Source organism: Cololabis saira, chromosome 10 (genome assembly GCF_033807715.1).
Source record: "Cololabis saira isolate AMF1-May2022 chromosome 10, fColSai1.1, whole genome shotgun sequence".
NCBI lineage: Eukaryota > Metazoa > Chordata > Actinopteri > Beloniformes > Belonidae > Cololabis > Cololabis saira.
Genome location: NC_084596.1, coordinates 24,034,989 through 24,056,683, shown reverse-complemented (window position 1 = coordinate 24,056,683; position 21,695 = coordinate 24,034,989). Strand labels below are relative to the sequence as shown.

General features: G+C 39.9%; 1 protein-coding gene across 27 annotated transcripts in view; it reads left to right on the top strand.

The window, feature by feature from the left end:
• Positions 1–21,527, top strand: part of mbnl1 (muscleblind-like splicing regulator 1) — a 43,047-nt gene extending 21,520 nt beyond the window's left edge. For 7 of the 27 annotated variants that reach the window (XM_061732201.1, XM_061732177.1, XM_061732176.1 and 4 more), the window contains 10 exons: positions 8,423–8,638; positions 8,834–9,058; positions 10,927–11,166; positions 12,228–12,281; positions 13,651–13,804; positions 15,067–15,102; positions 15,851–15,939; positions 17,058–17,102; positions 17,824–17,895; positions 18,082–21,527. In XM_061732201.1, the coding sequence (XP_061588185.1) occupies positions 8,525–8,638; positions 8,834–9,058; positions 10,927–11,166; positions 12,228–12,281; positions 13,651–13,804; positions 15,067–15,102; positions 15,851–15,939; positions 17,058–17,102; positions 17,824–17,880 (1,014 nt within the window). In that variant the 5' untranslated portion in view covers positions 8,423–8,524 and the 3' untranslated portion in view covers positions 17,881–17,895; positions 18,082–21,527. The remainder of the gene's footprint in view (positions 1–8,422; positions 8,639–8,833; positions 9,059–10,926; positions 11,167–12,227; positions 12,282–13,650; positions 13,805–15,066; positions 15,103–15,850; positions 15,940–17,057; positions 17,103–17,823; positions 17,896–18,081) is intronic. The other 20 variants (XM_061732181.1, XM_061732179.1, XM_061732191.1 and 17 more) reach the window with 20 other exon arrangements.
• The last annotated feature ends 168 nt before the right edge of the window (positions 21,528–21,695 follow it).

Here is a 21,695-nt window from a genome sequence, read left to right as displayed (position 1 = left end):
GCTTATGTGACGGAAGATCAGCGACAAGAGTCTTTTCTTTTCAGTGTCAGTCGTCCCTGTCCCTCCGTCACACTGGACCCATTTATAACTGCACTGATACAATGATTGCTTTACTATAGCTGCTCTCTCTGCATCTCTCTAACAGACAGATGTACCAGCCAAGTGCAAGTAACCCGTGGAGTTGGTTGACTTTACCGCTTAAAAGATATCGACAGATGAAAGCAAAGATGGCTATATTTAGTAATCTAACACTGAGCAAGTTACTTCATTATAGAAGTAACATCACAGAAAATCTCTACAAGTTCTTTTCTCCATTAATGTATACATTTCTTTATCCACACCTTCTGTAATTGATTCATGGAAGTGTTTTACGGATGAACACTTGCAGATGGTTCTAATTTCAATGACATCAGGGTCATTTCCACGAGCGGGAGTTCCGGGTAGATGTTTCGGGTCAGAGCCATTTGCACGTGTTTCCATTACCATGAACGGCCCTGGAAAAGTGGCCTTCCGGAACCGTTTTTCGGCCGAGAGGGGCTACCTGGTGGGTGGTCTCTGCTGATTGGGTATTGGGTATACATATATATATATATATATAAAAGCAGGAAATTACATTCAGCACTCTCACATGAACATAAATCATGTGAACCCAAATCATTTAAGCATTTGGACCAGAGACATTTTGCTACGAGGATATTTGATGAAGTCAAAGATAACATGAAAAAAACGATAGATGGACCAACGGGTCGGTTTAGGTCTTGTTGCCATATTAAACCAATATAGAGGTCTGGTGGGACAGTTCTTTTAATCTCAATGTATGTTGTTTTTTGTTTTTTAAGTAGCATCCATTGTTTACGTGTTTTTCTTCTTTTCATTTTTCTGCTAGCCGTTTGCGAACTGCAAAAAATGTGCATTACCGCGCCATTTTTCAGTCAAAGGTTCATGCGTGGCGTTACAGAGACAGGCTGGCCGAAGGGCCAAGGAGACGGTCGGCCCTGTTAGATACATTTATATGCAGTTATGACAAACAATTATTCGTCTGAATTCTTTGCGCTTGATTTGACAACATCAGTCCACATCAAGGTTCACAGACGAACTCTGATTTGTACTAAAAACTGATATTAAAGATATTAAATGTGACTCGTTTTCTGTGCAGCCTATTGCAAAAATGTGTATAAATATGTATGAGAAATATGTATGTTATTAATAGAATCAGAAATGTTTATAGTTTTGTCCTTTAATTTAAGCATCCTAATTGATTATTATTTTTCTTTCTGTTATACAGAGCTGATTCTAACTTTCTCGTTTCTTAACAACCCTTTCATTTCATCACATGTGAATAGACTTCCAGCCGGCTATTATCCTCCCATTAGATAAAAGAGAGAGGAGCTTGAGGGCATAGCTGCTTACTTTAGACTCATCTCTTTTAACACCTCTTTTAACACCTTTTACACCTTTTAAAACTCTTTGCCACTCCCATGTGCCAGTTGTTAGCTGCAACATTCAGGTTCTAGCCCCACCCCCTTTTTTGTTGTTGTTGTTATTGAAATGAAAGAGTTGATGACAAAATCTACAATTTGAGAACGAAAGGCAGCGGGGCGACAAAATCTAGTGTTTATAGATCGTTGTTCTCACTTATTTGATGTTAATTAATCTTAACATCTCTATAAAAAATGATCAGTTTCATTGATTTAGGACATAAGTCTGTAGCTCCAATAAGTCAATCTCATTGGCAGTAAAGTTAGCATAAATATATTCAATACTACTGTCCAGATCCAACATGTGTTATTCTTTGAACTGTGAAGATCCAGTTTGGGCTAGCTCTGATTGCCTTTGTGTAATATTTACACAGAGGGTTTATAATTGATCACACACCTTGTATTGTCCTTTGCAGCCACTGGACATATATGCTATAATTCATACTTTTCATAAAATTATGTTTATGGATCTCATTGCTTTAACATCCAGCATATTATCATGTGTCACATGTAATTTATAATATTACACCATTAAGATGAGTGAAATGCTCCATCCATCCATCACTTATTTATGGACTTTCCTCAGGCTAAAGTTGGGCTACCGGGGTCCACCCGGTCATGTCCAGCAGTCCACTGCAGGGCCTAAAACCATCTATTTAAATTGGTAAATAGTAAAAAGTGAAAAGATGGAATATTGAAGGAAATATGCAGCTATAAAAAGGGCTGGATTCACCAAAGCCTGTTTCACCAAACAGGAAGAATGTTCCCGGGTCTCCTCGTGCCTCTGTGAGTTTTTCTCCTAGAGCTCGGGCTGCTTTCAACGGACAACAAAAAGGCATGTTAGGTTCAATGACGATTCTCTGCTGACCTAAGTAGTGAGCGTGACCGTGCACGGTTGTTGGTCTCATTTGTCTCTGAGATGCACTGGTGACGTGTCCGCGGTGAATCCGGCCTCTCACGCAGCTGGGAAAGGCTCCAGCACCCTCCGTGACCGGGGACAGGGAGAAACATTCGTAGAAGTGAGAGGATGGATGAATTAAAGATCCGGCCAAAGCCCAGTACAGAATGAAGAGAGAAAGAATTTTAAACCATTTTTTCTTCTGCTGATGCCAACCCAAGGAGATAATCATACACAGAAACAGGATTAGGCCAGTTTACAGTGAGATTAGAGTTGCGGACAGGATTAAAGTCTGTGAGATGAGATTAGCATAATGTAAACCAGATTAAATCTGTTATTGCTGCAAACTAAATTAGTCATGAGCCCTGTGATTATGCCTTGGCTGCTGATGGAGGGAGCTTTCTGGTGTCACAGAACTGGGAACTGAAAGGAGCCTTGTGCAGATGGTGATGGGTGTCAGGAGGGAACAGAAAGTTGGGATCAAATAAACTTTTTACCTTTTCAAGTTTTAAGATGCTTAGCGAAGCTTTTACTCCAGTGCTACCAAGAGATAAAGAACATACCTTGTTTGAAATTTCACTCTTCTTTCTCTTCATCTTTCAAGCCTAAAGACACTTAAGAAATAGTTTACCGTAGTCAGTTCAGAAAGAGCAGCATTGTCATTGACACATCATTGCTGCAGAATCTCTGTGAAGAGAAGCCCAAAGATGATTAAATGGACGCTCCTGACTCAGACTGTACACTCCATGAAGTGCCGCTGCTCAAATCAATACCTGCGTTATTACCCTATTATTGCTCATAATGAAAAGCAAGAAACTAACCCTGATAGTCCTCAATGAAGAAGTGGAAGATGACTGGAGTGGGTTTGTAGAGAAAAAGAGAGAGAAAAACTGGCTTAAATAGAATCACATGAAAGTGTGTTTGTGTAAAACAAGATATCAAGAGACAGTTCAGGGGGGGTGTAGGGGCATGCCAGAAGAAAAACAGGGATGTCTAAGTCTGGATGTAGTGCTCCTGTGTATGTGACATCCGAGCAGGGGCATTTCTAATTCTCAGAAATGCAAGTGTGAATAACTCATTGCTCTGCATATGTGTGTGGCTGTGGATCAATGTGAACTATTTAGCTTCGTTCATGTGTTTAGTGCATTTGTGTTTTTACATTTGATGAGTTCTTAACACCTTAAAGTTGACACTGTCCAACAATGGAATCCCCACAAACATATCATATTTAAGTGGTTAACCTTATCACATCCCCATGTCCTTTTCTGGTCCAGCGTGTAATCCTTTGAACTCTGTCGTTGTTTAGTGAGAGTGGCAATGCATCACACAGGGAATTTTAAAACTATTATCATAGATTAACACTCTCTCCTTCGTATCTCCGCGAGCCGCGCCACTCACAACGACTCCCTGTCCACTGAGATGCACAACATGGATCAGTGTGCGCACCGAGACCCAGCAGGGAGATATAGACATAATCACAAGAGTGTGACTGTGTGTTTATGGTCTGATAAAGGAAAGCCAGCTCCAGCAAAGAAACAGGCCCCACATCACACGCAGCTCAGTAGATCTCTAAAGTCTGCTTCCCATTCTTGAAAATGTCCTTTTGAATTAAGACTTACTTTGGTGACTGAAAACAAAAATGCTTCCTACAACATGACATCATGAGCTCTGAATAGTTCAGCTTGGTTATGTTTTCGCTTCTTGGCTACTTACTTATTTTATTTTATTACCGCTGGGTTGATATTTGGTATTCTGTTGCATATCTCAGTGCAGAGCAGACAAAGAGAGTTCTTTTGACTTTTTGCTGTTCTCCAGCAGAACAAAGCTTCTTTCACAGTGTGTGAGAGGAGAAAGGCCTTTCATCTCTGCGTGTGTTTAGACAGGAGACGGTAGAACGCAGGGCAGAGAACAGTGTAGCTTCACACCCCAATCCAGCAGGACTGAATAACATCACACAGCAGCGCTGGAGCATCAGCGATAAAAAGATAAAAAGGGAAATTCATTTCAGTCTGTTTTAGCAGATCTAGTATGTGCAGTGTATTAGGATTTGAAACTTCTTCTTGCAACAGACAAAATCTAAGAAGGTAGATTTCAAAAGTGTTTTTGTTTTTTTGTTTTTTTTACCAGTATTTTATTTAGATTGAAAGGTTTGGATACAATTAATCCCTGATAAATTTCTGCTGCAATGGTCATTATTTAGTGGTAAAAAAAATAAAGTATCATATCTGATAAGTAAAGAGTCGGTCTTCCTGTGACTTAAGTAAACTGTGGAAATACATTAGTGTGGTTTTGTTTTGATTATCAGCCTCTTTCTGAAGCCATTCTGACAGAGATGTAGTCAAAGCCTCCACTTCTGATTTATTGCGGTCAACAAACTAACATTAAATAAAATACAATTGCTCTGCGTCCGACTGCTGCATCTTTGTTGTCCATTAATTCCCGATAATGGCCGCCTCGTCGGGCATTATCCCTTATGTAAACTTTATTAAACAAGGCAATGCATCGTCAATTTAATGTACAGGCGGTAGTAAACAGAGAAGTCGTAAGCTTTTGCGTCACTTGGATACATTTTCAGCTGTAGCTTTCCAGGATACACCTCTTTTCCTGAACCTTTCCACTGTTTCACTCGTTTCTCTCTCTCACTGAGACACGTGTGTATCGTAACATCTTGCTTCATCTCTTCCTCAAAAGGATGAGATTCAGCCACACCCAGCATTCTTTGCACATTGGATCATTGTGTGTGTTTTGTTTTTTTGTGTGTTTTTTTGTTTTTTTTCTTAAATCCCACTTAGTCACAAAAGCAGGGTGTGTGTCCACGGGTGAGAGGCGAAGCTTTAGAAGAGAGAGTGATCAGGGTGGGACATGTTATTACAACTTATCATCAAACAGCCAGTAGCCAGTGGGATTATTGTTCCCAGGTTGGCCTGGATTCTGGCTAGTCTGAGCTCGCCAGGAGAGGCACAAACTCCCACTGATCATTTAAAACATGGCCTGGACTAAACTTACAGAAGGTAGAGAAAGTTCAGTGGAGCAGCAGGAGCTCAGGAGTCTCAATATAACACAACACACGCAGTCATGATGAGATGTAAAATATTATACAAAACAATTAGTTTGTACAGTCTTTACAAAGATACAATTGAGGTTTATTGTCACAATTATGGTGGAAATAAGGCAGCTGCTCTGAAAAACACAGCGTTATCAGTTGATGTGGGGACCAAAAAAAAAACATTCCTGACATGCTTTGGATGGCGAAGGGAAATATGCAGCTTGGTTTTGCTCACAACCTGCAGCGATTCCCAGGAATTAACTAATGTGATGGGGAATCATTGCAGAGCTAATCTCTTCTTTAGTTTTTTTAAATTTCTGGTTTACAGTAAACAACAGAGATCAGTTTATTCCCTCTTCACATGCTTGTCATTAGCACAATGCTCGCAAAATATCCTGACAAAGGATTCTAAGCTTTCAGTGGGCCCGCATAACACATCAAATATTTAATTTTACATAATTACTTCTAAATAGTGTCTGCCTAACAGGATAATGTTGTTTTCTGTTCGGGCTCTCGGTGGTCAGACGGGCCCATCAGTCAAATGAGGAAGTCTTTAATAAGAAATGTTTATAATATTACTTCTGTCATTTGTTTTTCTAGTGAGGATTACCTTTTTAATTAACAACACACAGTCACACGCACGTGTACAAAGCCTGGACATGGGACGAGTGAGGGTGGTGTGCAGATGTCTTATGTGTTTCAGCTAATTGTGGCTGCAGGGCCAGTTGTGTCTGCGGTGGGTTTTTTTGGGACAAATGTGTCTGTTTGCCAATGATCAGGCAGAATCCAGGAAAAACACAGTGTAGGAGCTGGCTTCTCTGTTGCCGTGGACACCATCTGTAGTTATCCTTCAAGGCCGGTGATGTCACAATAACAGACACAAACATGATGTAAGGGGCGACGGCTTCGTGTCATCTGTGTCTGTATCTACATGTACTTCTCCCCTCCCTGCGCTTGACAGCAGCCCCGCCACAGCACACACACTTATCACCTCGTCTCCTGCAACTTCTAAAATTTCCCTGACGCAGTTTAGCTCTCACTACAGAGTGAGAGCCACCATGACACACTCTCTCTCTCTCTCTCTCTCTCTCTCTCTCTCTCTCTCTCTCTCTCTCTCTCTCTCTCTCTCTCTGTCTCTCTTATGCGGGGCTGACGTTTCCGCTTCAGGAAACTGATGTTTTTATTCAAAATGTCTGCCAGCGCAGGTTGCTGGCATTCGCTGACGGATGATTTGGCTGGGAGCACACCTAGGCACCTAAAAGCAAAGCTAAATGTTTTTCTTGCACACGCACACACATATAATCCAGCGGGTGATGGCTGTGGTCTTATGTGGCGAGCGCAACATGATCTTATATGCCTTTACAACCGGCCCCTTCTTTACTCTCACGCACACACGCACACACACACTCACGCACACACGCCTCAGCTTGTGTTCACATGCGAGGTCTACCAACTGGCCTGCCTCTCCTGTTGTGATGATGCAGCTTAAACGAAACTCATCCTGTACGGCATCGAGAAAAGTTAGGCCGAACTTGCCCACTCTTGAAAGAAAATCACCTTTTTTTTCTTTCTTTCTGTCTTTCTTTCTCTTTTGCAAGCGTCACATTCAGTTCGATTCAGTTGATCAAACGGCGCAGAAGATCAGAGACAGAGAAATTCTGTATTGCTGTCAGTTTTCCATTAGCAGTACGCTTACCAATGATTTCAAAAGGAATTATTGATCTTTAGACGACAGCTGCAGACAAGGAAGCAAAAAAAAAAAAATCTATGTATCCCCCTTCCTTAACTTTGTCTTCTCCCGTTTCCTTCAAACCGGTCCAGTGACAGTATAAGCGAAGGTGATACTCTGAAATCATGAGAGTAAATGAATGAGTCCCTGTAGGCTGGGCTCTGCCGGGGGAAGGAGAGTCAGATAATTTGTGTCACTGGCCTGAAAGTAAACACATGCTTTTCCTGAACTGTGGACTTGTTTGTGTGTGTGTTGTCATGTTTGAATTACCCGTATCATCCACCTGTTCTATGAACATGACCCCAATGAGCATGCACTCCTCGCCTGCCTCGCTGGACTCCTCGTGAGACTGAAGGTATAATTGGATACTCACTGCAGGGACCAGAAAGTGATCTCTGTCGTGGATAATTATTCAGAGGCTTTGAAGCATGACCCCAGGATGACTGCAGATGCAATATGGATGGATCATATGAGTGGATAGTATTTTTAGTGTCAGCTAGACATGTAGCTAAGCTGGATGTCTGGAGCAAAACACCACACTATCAGTGATTACTGCCTTGGGCGAGTGCACACACAAGTCCCAGCTGGGACTGACGGAAATAGCAAGCTGTCAACAATTAGTGACAGACCGAACGTAGGCCTGTGAATTTGAGAGCCCGACACTGAATATACAAAAGGTCGCAAGTTTTCTCCGGTAATACTAAAAAGCCCACAGCATCAAACCCAGTGGTTGTTTTATTCAAATAGGATACATTTATTTATTTATTTATTCTCAAAGCTTTCACCTACTGTAAGTCCACAATGACTGGGATGATGATGGTATGTCATTCTTCAGCACCTAAGTACAACGAAGACAGATGGGAATGACAGTAGTTCGGTCAGAATTTGGTTATGAAATCAATAACTGACAAAACTGAAGTGATGGCATGATGAAGGTCCTTGAAAAGTCACATACTTTTCGTCCTGAAGCAGCAGCATGAAAGTGTCTGCCAATATTGATATTGCTGAGTTATTTTGTGCCAGTTTCCGTAAAAGCTGTTAAGGATTCTCAGCGAGGACCAGACTGGTGACCAGATGATGTCACTGGCAAAAAAAAATCACTAAAATCCTGCCAAAGCTTCGACCGGCCGTTTGAAACTCCACTGACTCACTGAATCACAGTTGTAGATGAACCCTGAAGACCTTTGTTCTTTCAGAATACATGTTCATAAATGTTATGGGTGCCATATTTCCAACTTAACCTGCAGTATTCCACTTTGTTTCCTTCTCAGGGCCGTTGTTCCCGGGAGAATTGCAAGTACCTGCATCCCCCTCCCCATCTAAAGACCCAGCTTGAGATCAATGGCAGGAACAATCTGATCCAGCAGAAGAATATGGCCATGCTGGCCCAGCAGATGCAGCTCGCCAACGCCATGATGCCCGGCACACAACTACCACCTATGGTGAGGGGACATACACGTATGAACACACCACTGCTGCTGCCTATGGTGAGACCACATACACATTTGAGCTCACACAGAGCTCCTGAACACCATGTGGGTCTCTTCCCGTCTTTTTTTTTTTTAATCACCTTTCCATTAGGATTGAGGGTTCCCGTGTGGAAACCTTTGGAGTTCATGGCCTGGGCAAGCATTTCACCCACCGTCCTTTAATTTCTCTGCTTTTATTTTGTACTGTTTCAGCCCATGTTCTCGATGACGCCAGGCTTGGCCACCAATGCCAGTGCAGCAGCAGCCGCTGCAGCTGCAGCCTTTAATCCCTACTTAAGCCCCATGTCACCAAGCCTCATGCCTCCAGAGATCCTTCCCAGCACCCCGGTCCTCATGGCCTCCAGCCCCAACGTCGGCCAAGTCCCCAACGCGGCCGCTGCTGCAGCGCAGAAACTGCTGAGAACAGACAGACTTGAGGTAACAGACAAACTTTGAGATTTTTTCTTTTCATTTTTTTTTCTTTTTATTTTAAAGAGAGCACTTTTTGAAGTAGAGAATCTGCTGCCTCCTCTTAAAACGCTCCAAACTCTAATAAACTCCACTGCGTGCTGGGTTTCTCCATTAGTCGTTGGACTCGATGGGGATGAAAGTGAGCTTGTAAAAAAGACAAGAGTTGTTAACAATAAGTTTAACAAGCACAACAATAATGGCAGCATTATTGGACTTGTAAAAACAGTTTTGGAAGCTAAAGCCTAATATAAACGTCATTAATGGATAATAAAGTCTAATGATAAGAAAATAAAAATGAAGGATAACTAATTGCCTTATTTTATATTTCAATTACATCAACCGTAATCTAAAATCATTTTTATAATGATAGTTGTGTTTGCATTGTGCATCCTGGTAGAGTTTAGTTTAAGCTTTTGCATAGAGCACAAAATCCCAAGAGCCATTCATCAGAAGTGAGTCTCAACTTGTTTGAGAGTTTATTTAAGTGGAATAAGCGCCAATAATCTCCATAGTAACAGAGATAATTAAGCAGCTGCCCAGGAATGTTCACTTTACAATCAGGGACTATAATCAATGCTCAAACCTAAAAGCTTTCACCCAAATGTTACTGCATTGTTTCTGCCTTCCAAACATCTACAATATTTGATCTCATATTTCACTTCATAATTTAGTATCTAATACCCTTGATAAAGCTAAAATGTAAAAGAAAGTGCTGCCCCCTGCTGTCTCTGATGTAAACTCTCAAAGTGTCTTACACCCAGCACATCTCAGTTGTGTATCTAGAATCTATTTGTTATTTGTGTAAAATCACAAAGGTTATAGGAAAGGCTGGACCAGTTTAATAGCCTTGGCTAAACAGAGAGTATCACCAAATTCTGTGTGTGTGTTGTTCTTTTGTTGTCGTTTTTCAGTTTAGCAGATTTCAGTAAATAAGTTTGTCCTTTAAGGACTCAGAAAAGCTTGACTGTCTTACTGAACTGACCAATGTTTGATCAATGAAACCAGTACTCGAGTTGTAAAAAAAAAAATCAGGGGGGATGGTGGATTTTATCATATGGGGACAGATAATTTGTGGTGATTACAAATAATATAATATATTACAAATAATAGCACTGACCAAAACACCTGCACAAATACTGCAGGAATGACATAGCAGCAGTTAAATGCAGCCTTCTGTAAGCTTTAAATATCCACTGGGCTTACATCAAATACATCAAAACACAAAAATAAAAAACAGTTTTCTGAACTTATCAATATGACTCTGTCCTTCACAGGATAAGTAAAATGGATCACTGCAAAAACTCAAAATCTTAACAAGAATATTTGTCTTATTTCTAGTTAAAATGTCTAATTTTAGTAAAAAAAAATCTCATTACACTTAAAACAAGACTCATCACTGGAAAAAACAACAATTTTCACCTGTTTCAAGTAGATTTTAACTTGAAATAAGTAGAAAAATCTGCCAGTGGAACAAGATTTTTTTGCTTGTAATGAGAAGATAAATCTTGTCACACTGGCAGATTTTTCTATTTATTTCAAGTGAAAATCTACTTGAAACAGGTGAAAATTGTCAAATAAGTTATTTTTCTTGTATTATTTTTCTGGTGATGACTCTAAATGTTGAAATAGCAGTAAAACCACATTAATTGATGAAATGACATAAGGGATGGTAAGGGGGGATGGCAGTTTTACAAGGGGGATGATTTTGACCGTTTTTATTTCAGGGGGGATGCCATCCCCCCTCATCCCCCCTCAACTCGAGTACTGAATGAAACTGTTCTTACACCGTTCTGACTTCTGAGGTGAACCTGTTGTCTTGTTTGTGCCTGTTTTAGGTGTGTCGGGAGTATCAGAGGGGAAACTGTGCTCGGGGGGAAAGCGACTGCCGCTTTGCCCACCCTGCAGACAGCACCATGATCGACACCAATGACAACACTGTCACTGTATGCATGGACTTCATCAAGGGTCGCTGCTCCAGGGAAAAGTGCAAGTACTTCCACCCGCCATCCCACCTGCAGGCTAAGATTAAGGCTACCCAGCATCAGGTGAACCAGGCCACAGCCGCCGCAGCCATGGTGAGCACACCGTATTAGTGATGTCACACTCATTCAAGCAAATGCAAAAGGCTGAGGAACTCTGTTGAGAAATTCAAACTGACATTAGGGCTAGTTACATCGGATTACATCACCTAAAGGCAGTTATGCTCTGTTTCATCTCACATTCATGTTTGAACTTGTTTCAACTTCCTGATTGGTATTGTGTATAAAATTTCAGTTCTGCTTTTGTCAGGTCAAATTTGAACAGTCTGCATGTAGGGTTGGTTAAGATATACTCTGGATGACACGAAGAAGGACGGGACAATAGGGCATTATAACCCCGTTAACTGTCACGTGAAGTGTTTTCTTCCTAGTTTGACAAACTGATTGCCTTGTTCCTTCTTCATCTCATCCCAGATCACAGGCACAGTCCAGCTCCTCTGTTTTTCTCTTTGGTGACCCGGCCCTAAACATGACTCCATTGTTTCTGTGCTTCCTATCTGTAACTTCTCTTCCTCTTGGATTTATTGAACAGAACTTGTTCTGCTTTCAGTCCTGCCCTGCAGTAACAGCACCAGTGAATAGTAGTGCAGCCACACTTGTCTGTCCATCACAGTGTTTTGTTGTTTTTTTTTCTACATGTTCTTATTGACGCAGTGAAACAGAGAGATTGGGGGTGAATCTTTATTATGTGAACCTGGCTATGATGTGCACAGTAAAACACAAACCTGTGAAGTGTCCTCAGTTTCTGTCCAGTTGCTGAGACTCACTTAAGATAATCGTTGAATATTCTCATCACCGCTGTATTCATCCATTCCTGTATGACAATAACTAATGTAGAGCAGTAGCTATCACTCTTCCTGGATGATCATTTAACTGTTGAGTAGTAGAGCTAGTATCCACACTGTGCATGCCTTAGTCCTGTTATCCCCTTGTATATTGCATTCCAATGATTTGTTTTTTTATTTGTTTTGTTTTTTCTCACCTATACCCAAACTGCACTGCTGCCCCCATGATGCACCTCTGCTTGCTGGTTTATGTTAATGCGCTTGAACCCCATTGGCCCATTGCCATCATGTGCTCGCTGCCTGCTAATTAAGACTCAGTCGGCTGTCAAATCACTGAAGCGACCCCTCGACGCAACCTTTGACCTGGTACTATGACCTTTCACCTTTTAGCTTGGCATGTGGCTTTGTTGTAGAGCAGTGTTTTAACCAAATATACCTAGCTGTTTTATTTGTCTTAGTGCAATGTTTGTTTGTTTTTTTTTCTTCCTGTTGGTCTGTCTGTGTTGCCAGTGATAAAATGATTGTGGCCTTGAAGCTGCGACCAAATCATAAACTCCGACGTAAAATTATCCTGTCACTTTGTTTGAGGATGCCTAAGTCTGAAAAGACTTCTGGCAGTGAGATGTTTAAGGTTGCACAATATTGTGACACCGCAGACTTAGATTAAAGTATAAACATCCAGCTTTCCCGTCTTTATCTCCACATCATTGTGCTGCATTTACTGTGCTTTTGTAGCGCAAAGCTGTGGGACACGTCTCCAAAAAGACATAGTCTTCAGAAGAGAGGTGGATTAGACTGCAATGTCTGAATACACCACTCGAAACCAGCCGCTTTCAGCAGAGCCATAAATGCTTTTACACTGTATCCAAGGAGCCACAATCATTTCATCACCTGCAGCCTCTTAACAAAAGTCAGCGAGGGCTAAGGAAGTAGAGCTTCTATGATGGTGGCATGGCTTCCGTCTTATTGTCTACTTGTTAATGTCGTGGAGCAGCTCAATCAACTGTGTGCATGTCTGTGTTGCTTGTCAAATGGATATGTGGGGCTTAGTGGAAAAGTCTTCAATAACAAGAGTGATCCCACCGTAACTAGTTATCACAGTTCAAATGATAGTTCACTCATCATCAGATGGATTTTCAGACCTCAAGAATGGCCTCATGCCAAGATAAAACCCATTTACGGAGTGTTGATCATGTAAATGTCGAAAATTCTACCCTTGGTCTTTGGCCATTTTTGACACGAGTCTGGGAGTGAACCATCACTTAAACATGGCTTACACAGTTTATCATGGAGCTAGCAGTGCAGCCTCCCTTTCTTTGTGCTTCCTACCTGATCCACATTGTTAGTAGCTTTGTTGTTTTAATAGTTAATGCTTGCTTATGCTGCATTTAGTCAGCCTGAGGAATACAAAGTTAGTAAAGCTATGTAATACATACTTGTATAAGAATGCTTGTTAGCCCATAGCTTCAGTAAGCACCATGCTGCTTGTGTAGTACTCGTGTCAGATTGCTGCTTGCTTGCTACTGATGATATGATATTGTGATTGTTGAATACACAAAGATGTTATATTAAGCTGTTCCTCTGATGTCCTCTAACTTATGTACCTCTTTTTTGTTTTCTTTCTAACACACCCTCTCTCTCTACTCCACGCACCTCTCTCTCTCTGTCTTTGCCTATCTTTCTATCTCCGCCTTTTATTTTCATGTCACTGACCTCCCTCCGTCTGGATGGGCAGGGCATCGCACCTAGTGTCATGGCTCCCCTCCCAAAGCGGGCAGCCCTGGAGAAGGCCAATGGGGCCTCTGCTGTGTTTAACACCGGCATGCTCCAGTACCAGCAGGCCCTGGCCAGCATGCAGTTTCAGCAGCAGGCTGCTTTCCTCCCATCAGGTATGGCTCCCAAAGAAACCGCCATGAGTGCTTTAAACGCCCAGTGGATGGCTGGATCTGTCTAACCTGGCTCCGGCTTGGCTACAGGTTGGCAGAGTGGGATATTTCAGTGCAGAGCAGTTTGATTGGAAATTGTTCAACTTCAGTCATTTCTTTCCACTGGGAGAGAAAAATTACAGATCTAGGCAAATAATACGTTTTTACTCCAGACCAGTAAGGATTTCAAGTGTGTATTTTCCTGTAGTTTAAAAGCCAGTGCTTCAAAATGAAAAAGTAAAGATAAAAAAGAATAGTGCTATGTGCTTTGTATGGCATTGCATGACTGTAATGTATTAAGGATGTGTTTGGATCGCTTTCTGTCTACTAATTGCATTAATACTTAATACAAATCTACCTACTACAACCCTTGGCAACAATAATGAATCATCACTCATTACCAGCTGAAGGTTCTGGTTTTGTAAAACAAAGTCAGAGAGGAAAAAGTTATGGAAACATGTAATTATGAGGGGGAAGTGGTATGTAATCACCTTGTAATTTGCATTTTTAGAACAAGTACCTTCACAAGTTTAAATATTCAAATAAGTCTGCATTTAAAAAAAAAAAAAACTTCTTGCAGAAATGAATAATCTGCGCTGTCAGTTAAAACCAACCAAAAAGATGCTGGTTGTTCCCATTCAGGCATTTTTAAAAGACTATACGCAGGTTTAAACAAAATAGGAAGGTTGTAAATGGCAACAGATAGACCAAAGAAGATGTCAGAGGATTGTTTTTTTTCTTTGACCAGGGGTTGCAGAAGGACTAAAGCAGGAATAGAAATAGCAATGAAAGGAATAGAAGGTTGTCAGATTTAACCGTCGCCGGTGTAATCACTTGTGATTGTGGGGCTTTTTGCTTGGACTTGGATGAATGAGGCTGGATGGGTTCAGTAATGATGTCACGTCTCAGTTTGATTTCTGCACTCGTCTTCTCTACCTCTCCCTTCAACAGTATGACTATGATGTTTAATAGAGTTGTTTTACATCCATAACCTTGAATTACACATTCATGTGCATTACAACTGACACGAATGTCTTAGTTCAGACTCTTAACACATGATGAGTTCACCACTTCGCTTTCTTCAATCCCTGATGTCTCTGTCCAAGTAATATTAACCTTTTTTTTCCCACGTTATCTCTCCCTTCACTCTAACGAACCTTGTGACGGGCTGTTTTGATTTCTCTTCCCTATCCAATCCACTTCCTGTTGCACTGCATGATGGGCAGGCTCAATATTGTGCATGACACCTACAGCCAGCGTTGGTAGGTTCCAGCTTTTCCTTCTTCAGTTATTTCTTACGTCATGTCTGTGAGCCACTGGACAATCTCATAAACTGTCCAGTGACATTTACTGTGTTATAGTTTCAATTTCTGGTATCTCAGAGTCGCTCTGTTAGCTGTGTACAGATTATTTTTGTCAAATGAAGCAAAAACAAGAATCCAGATAAGAAATGTTGTTGATCAAATGTATAACAGCTGTTATTGTTCATAGTGTCTGTTTAACAGATATACATTTTTTTATCTACTGTATTGCTTGAATACTCGGATCTCATGCTTGTTCTAAATTTTGCTTTTGGCTGATCTAACCTGACACCTATTGAAAGGCTTCGAAAACAAAAAAATACTGAGCGAGTTCAAGTATAACTCTCCCCTTTGTTTTCTCTGCCACAAATGATTAATTCGTAGAAAATAACACACCAGCATCTGTGTTTATCTGTTTTTTTTTCTTCCCTAAAGCCAGTAGTCATCTGGTCTTAACCAAAAAAGTCCAAGCCTGGCCGTTTGATTTCTATTGATACTCACAAATTGTCAAGTCTGTCCGTGCTGTTATAGCTACGCTCTTAAAAAGACACGAAGGCTTGTCAGCGTTGGCAGAGGGAAGAAGGGGATCCAGTTAAATCGAATATCTCTCTTTTACCTTCTCCTTCCCTCATTTGCCTGGTGTGTGTGTGTGTGTGGCTACACTGCTCCTCTGTGTATTTATGCTTACATGATTTTCCCTCCAAAAAAGTTCCCATGATGCACGGTGGTAGTCCAGCTGTGTCTGCAGCCACCACATCTGCCACAAGCGTTCCCTTCGCAACTGCCTCCACCAATCAGGTTTGCACCTCTCCCACCCCCTCTATCTATCTATCTATCTATCTATCTATCTATCTATCTATCTATCTATCTATCTATCTATCTATCTATCTATCTATCTATCTATCTATCTATCTATCTATCTATCAGAGGTGGAAAAAGTACTGAAAAATTGTAATTGAGTAAAAGTATCTTTACTTTGCTTAAATCCTACTCAAAGTAAAAGTAAAAGTACTCATCTAAAAATGTACTCGAGTAAAAGTACAAAAGTACTTCATTTAAAATGTTGAGTAAAAGTTACTTTCAGTTATTTAATGCAAAAAAAGGATGAGTCACGAATCAAATCCAGCACAAGTTGTTTTAATCAACTTCGAGGCATATTAAAGTACACATCCACACTTGTAAAAGCTCAGCTGAGCTCAGTATCATGATCCTTTTAGTAGTATTCAAGTATTCAAACACAAAATAAAGTGCCCAATGCCCGCAGGATCCTGCTATTCACAATAAACCCAAATAAAATGCCCACAAGATTTTCACCATAAATTGTGTACTCAGTAACGTGAGGGGGTTCAAATGTAGCGAAGTAAAATACTTGGGTCAAAATGTACTCGAGTAAAAGTAAAAATTACATATTTCAAAAACTACTTAGAAAATTACAAATTACTCATAAAAAGTACTCAATTACAGTAACGTGAGTAAATGTAATTTGTTACTTTCCACCCCTGCTATCTATCTATCTATCTATCTATCTATCTATCTATCTATCTATCTATCTATCTATCTATCTATCTATCTATCTATCTATCTATCTATCTATCTATCTATCTATCTTGTGCTGTCTCTCCCTCCGTCCTGTCTTCCAGTGCACATTGACAGACTTTGAATGCTTGTGTCTTATATTGGGTTGTTTGGGTAAGAAGCAGTACTCCTTCTTGTTGGCCTACACCAGAGTCCAACATGTATTCCTGTCGTATCTACCTTACTGTGACACGTTTTACAGCTTCTACTGTATATCAGTGATAATTAGAGCCAAAATACTTACTTACTTACATTTATCTGTCTTTCTGGAGAAGCATATTGTATTTGATATCATGTGTGTCCTCATTGTAACCTTGATTTTTGTCCTTTCCCATTTTGAGGACTCTTCCTTATCAAAGTTGACTACCAACGAATACATGCAATTGGTATGTATGAGGTAGTGTTTTTTTTTTTTTTTTTTTTAATTTTCAGAGCCATTTGCACAGCTTGTGCAATAGTCGCTATCTGTGCCCTTTAGTGCTTGGCTTACCTTTTTTTTTTCTTTTTTCAATTTCTTTTTTGCAGCTGCTTCCAGCGCGTAAAGCAAAGCTTTACCATCTTCTTTGTGTTGAAAAGCTGGACGTAGTCCTTATTAAAGGTTCCAAAGCCAGTCTTAGTTTAATTTGCAATATTTGACAGCTGGATACTGTACACTGAACAATGGGGAAATTAGCTGTAAAGAGATGTTAGGGTATATCGTCATGTTACTATTCCTCATGTTAATGATATTTTATCGAGGTGTGCAGGTCAACAACATGGAGGACTTAGATTTGCATGGGGAAAGCCACCTAACTGACAAGTTTCCCATCCCCGCACCCCTCTCGTCCTTGCTTCCTTGAAATCATCCTCTTCCACTCCCCTGCTAGCCTGAAGTGTTTTGACTCTAATGTCTGTAATATGTACGACACGCCTGAATCAGTTGTGCTTCAACCAAAGCAAAATAGCTCTTTCAACCTTCTTATCTAACTTTTTTTTTCTGCAATGAACTCATCTTATTGTGAAAGGATGTGAAACTGTGCTGATCTGTGTTTGTTTTGAGGCCAGCGTTCCACTTGGCGTGTTTTCAGTTTGGTGTGCTTCACTAGATGTGTGTTTTCTATCCCCCAGATTCCAATAATATCTGCAGATCATCTGAGTAGTCACAAGTACTTGACTCAAATGTAGTTCCTCTCCAGAACAGTGAGTTTCTATTTCAATCCTCGTATTCTCTCTCTCTCTCACATATTCTCTTCATTTATTCATTTATTTATTTTGTGTGATTCATGTTAGCTCCGGTGGGAGATTTTGTACCACTTGTGTTTTCCCCTTAAGTCCCAAAGCTTTTACATCGGCTCTTTGTTTAGTGAACTCCATCGTCTCTTACAGATCAAATGAATGTGTGCTGGCACCGTCCACGCCAAAAAGAGCTCAGCCTTTATGTACATAACCTTCAGAATGTCAAGCAATGGGACAAAGAGGTTCTGCCATCTCTTACCTGGTCCACAACGATGGTCTCATCACACATGTAAACATCAAGGGTACAACACACGACCTGTTCCATCCTCCCGCATATCAATATCAGTTTGCTGTCAAATTCAATGTCCAGCCGAGAGAAGAGGAGAACTCGGTGCCCGAGTCAACGGGAAACGTAACACTTCTGCGTCTGATTAAGTCAAAGCACTCAGTTAATTTGCTCGGATTCATCATCTTCACTGCATGCACAGAAGGTCAAGAGCATCGTTACATGAGACAACATCAGGACCCGGGACATTAGTAGACCAACAGTTTTCTTTCTTTTCTTTTTTTTTTTTTTCTTTTTATCTCCTGCTTTATAATTTAATCGACAGCCATATATGGTTTACAAGTGAAATGCGAATATGCACCTTGAATTTGAATTGAAACCTATCAGGCACAATGATTTTAACTGAAATTTTATCTGCCAAATGCATTGGGCATGTATAGTATTGTGTTTTTTTTTAGGGCTACTAGTGAAACTAGATGTTGAAATGAGGGTCTTGGACATATGAATGTTCTGGGTAAACCAACATACCTGTGTACCTTGAAAGTGGAGCCAGGCTAGCTTTACTCGCCTTGTCGTGTGCCATCAAGGCCATACAGCTAAAGCCAGAGCGTTATCTCAGCAGTGTTATTTGTTTACCGAAGGTAAATGTTTTATATGGCTCTTTTTGTATTTTATTTGCTTCCAGAGTCTTCATTGTGAGTGTTTTTTTTTTAATTCATTAGTTTTTGAAGAGGGATTTTCTCCAAATTATCATTATTTTTTTTAATTAAAATTGGTTGTGTTCTTTTTTTTTCTCTCATGTTTGTCATGCCTCTTTTCATGAATTGACGTTGTTTTTGTTTGTCAGAATTAAGTCCGTAACTAAGTCCATCGACTCTAAAGCCTGGAGAAGAAGAGAGAGTAGCTCCAGCTGGTGTTGAGTTACCTTGTTCCCCTCCTTCTCAAAGAGGAGCAGCTCAAATGCTGCGTCTCCAAGATGCACTTTTGAGCCGTGTGTGGATGGATTTTAAACACCAGACCCAAAGGTCTACTAGGTCATTTAAAACCGCATGTCATGTGTTTGAGTGATTAGTTGTCTGCTCATCCCATTTTGTTTTATCAACCCATCTTGCATCAACCCTCATTTTTGCAGAAATACATGACATTATATGTTTGACTTGTATTTCAAGTGAAACATGAAGGTTCTCATAAACTTCCAGATTTGACTGCAGATAACCAAAGCACAGTTTCTTCTCTCAGTCTTATTATCATCTTAGAAACATCTCTGAAGAGGCTTCAAGAATTAAGGAAATGCGTGTGTCATCTGTCATTCATCTGTGTGTTTTATAATGATTTCCTTTTTATTTTGTATTTTTTTAGAAGCGTGTGTCGTGTCTTTACCGATTGTTATGTACCTAACAAAGCCTTAGATTACAATTAACGGGTTTGTGCCCGATCAAATGTCCTTTCAATCACCATGCAGGTAAAGAAAACCAATGATGTTATATAGTTCTCACATGGCGCTTATAATCTTTTTTGTTTTTGTTTTTTCTTTCTTTCTGTAAAAAAAGACAATTACTCTCTTAAATTTCATTTAACTTACATGTTATGTACTACTTAAGGATTTGAATCTATTTGAGGTATGTAGTTTTAGATTTTCTTTTTTTTTTGCCTTACTATATTATTACTTGACAACATTGATATAGCCGTTGTAGATGTTAAGATAGTACAACATTCATAACTTTTCAAACCATATAAAGGATAATATGTTAAATATTCACTTCAGTCACAGAGCTGGATGTCTTTCTCAGTTGATGTTACATTGTCACTTAATTTTATTGATGAGAATTTTTTTCATACAAGGAATGAGATCAACTAATTTAATTTGTCTCTGAGTAGACAAAATGTTTTAACCAACTTAAATTTTCCTCGTACCATGTCAAAGTCATGTTTGAAAATACTATATTGTATTGAAAGATAGACTGTCCGTGTTTTAGACTAAAAGTTATTTTCTACTGTATCCATTTCAAAGAGATATGTTCTTTTTGTTTGAATATTTCTTAAGTTTGCCCTGAATGTCAGGCCAAAACGAGCAGTGAGATTGATGTTGATGTCTGGTGAGATTTGGGGTGAGAACGTAAAGACTCCTCCTCTGCGGAGGAGTCAGGAATTCTGCAGATAATGAGTGTGAACCTAAGGGACGAAGGTTGACTTTTTGCACTTCTGTATATAGTCAAATGAACAGAGAAAAAAAAAATGTGTATCATATCGAGATATTATTTTGAATAAAAGAAAAGATCTATAATTATAAGGAATTTTGTTAGATTAATTTAAATTCTTAAATTAGAAGACCAGCTAAAATTTGCTTGCAAAGAAGGGCACTAGTTTCTTGGCCAATGCATTCAGAGAAAGCTATGCGCTTTTTGTCTTATTTTGTAGGAGGCTCGTAATGCCAGGGAACATTGCAGGGGAGTGGAAATCCCCACATCATGCTAACTTCACACACCTCATAGGATGCCATATCCAGTAAAGTCCAAATATCATTTGTTGGACTCGGTCGTGCAGTATTGCGGCTCCCATGGTACAGTTGATAACATAAATCTATTTTTTTTAGATGTCTTCTATTATCGTTTGATTTGACTGCATGTAAAAGTACAACCACTTAACAAAAACAAAAAAACTGCATAGATATGTAAGGAAAAATAACACCTTCAGACTACAGAGTATACAATATTCTCTCTCTCTCTTTTCTTTTCAAATGATACCATAGATAACATCCACAGTGAGCAGAAATAATACTTTTAAAACAAGTCATCTCAAGATGATTTAAAGAATAATAATAATACATTAGCACTCATCCACCCCATATATGTTCTCATAGAAAGAGAATTGCAGCTGACACCGATTCACGAACAGTCGTTCCTGCTTTCATAGCTGTGCACTCAGCAGGCGAAGGCTCTTCACACCAAATGCATATTTGGCTCAATAGTCTTTAAAGTGAATGTAAAAGTCAACATGTTTTTGACTTGAGGCTGCTTTGCATAGGCGCTACGGAACCAAAGTACCAATTTCTCCAAAACCAGATGTTCAGTATTCTGGCTGTCTCTCTTCCCTGCTGGGCGCACATGTACGCTTTGCCTTCTTTTTTTTTCTTTTTTTTTTTAACTTGTAAGTGCACCCACCACTTATGTATTTGCTAACAGTTGCCACACAATAATGTAGTATTCTGTCTTCAGATTTGTTTATGCACATTTTGTTGTTGCCATAATTGACTCTTGCTGTATGAATGAAAAAAAAAATGAATAAAATAATATTTGATTTGCTCATGCAACATCATGTGTGCGTTGTGTGTGGGAGATATGGGGTCAGGGGATTATTGATAAAGGCTTCAAAATTCAAGAGCTGAAAAACATTTTCCAGGTCCATTTGGAGGTGTTTATTTCCCATCACACCTGAGTAAATTCTAACGTGAAGCTAAAGATCGAGGATTACATTGTGA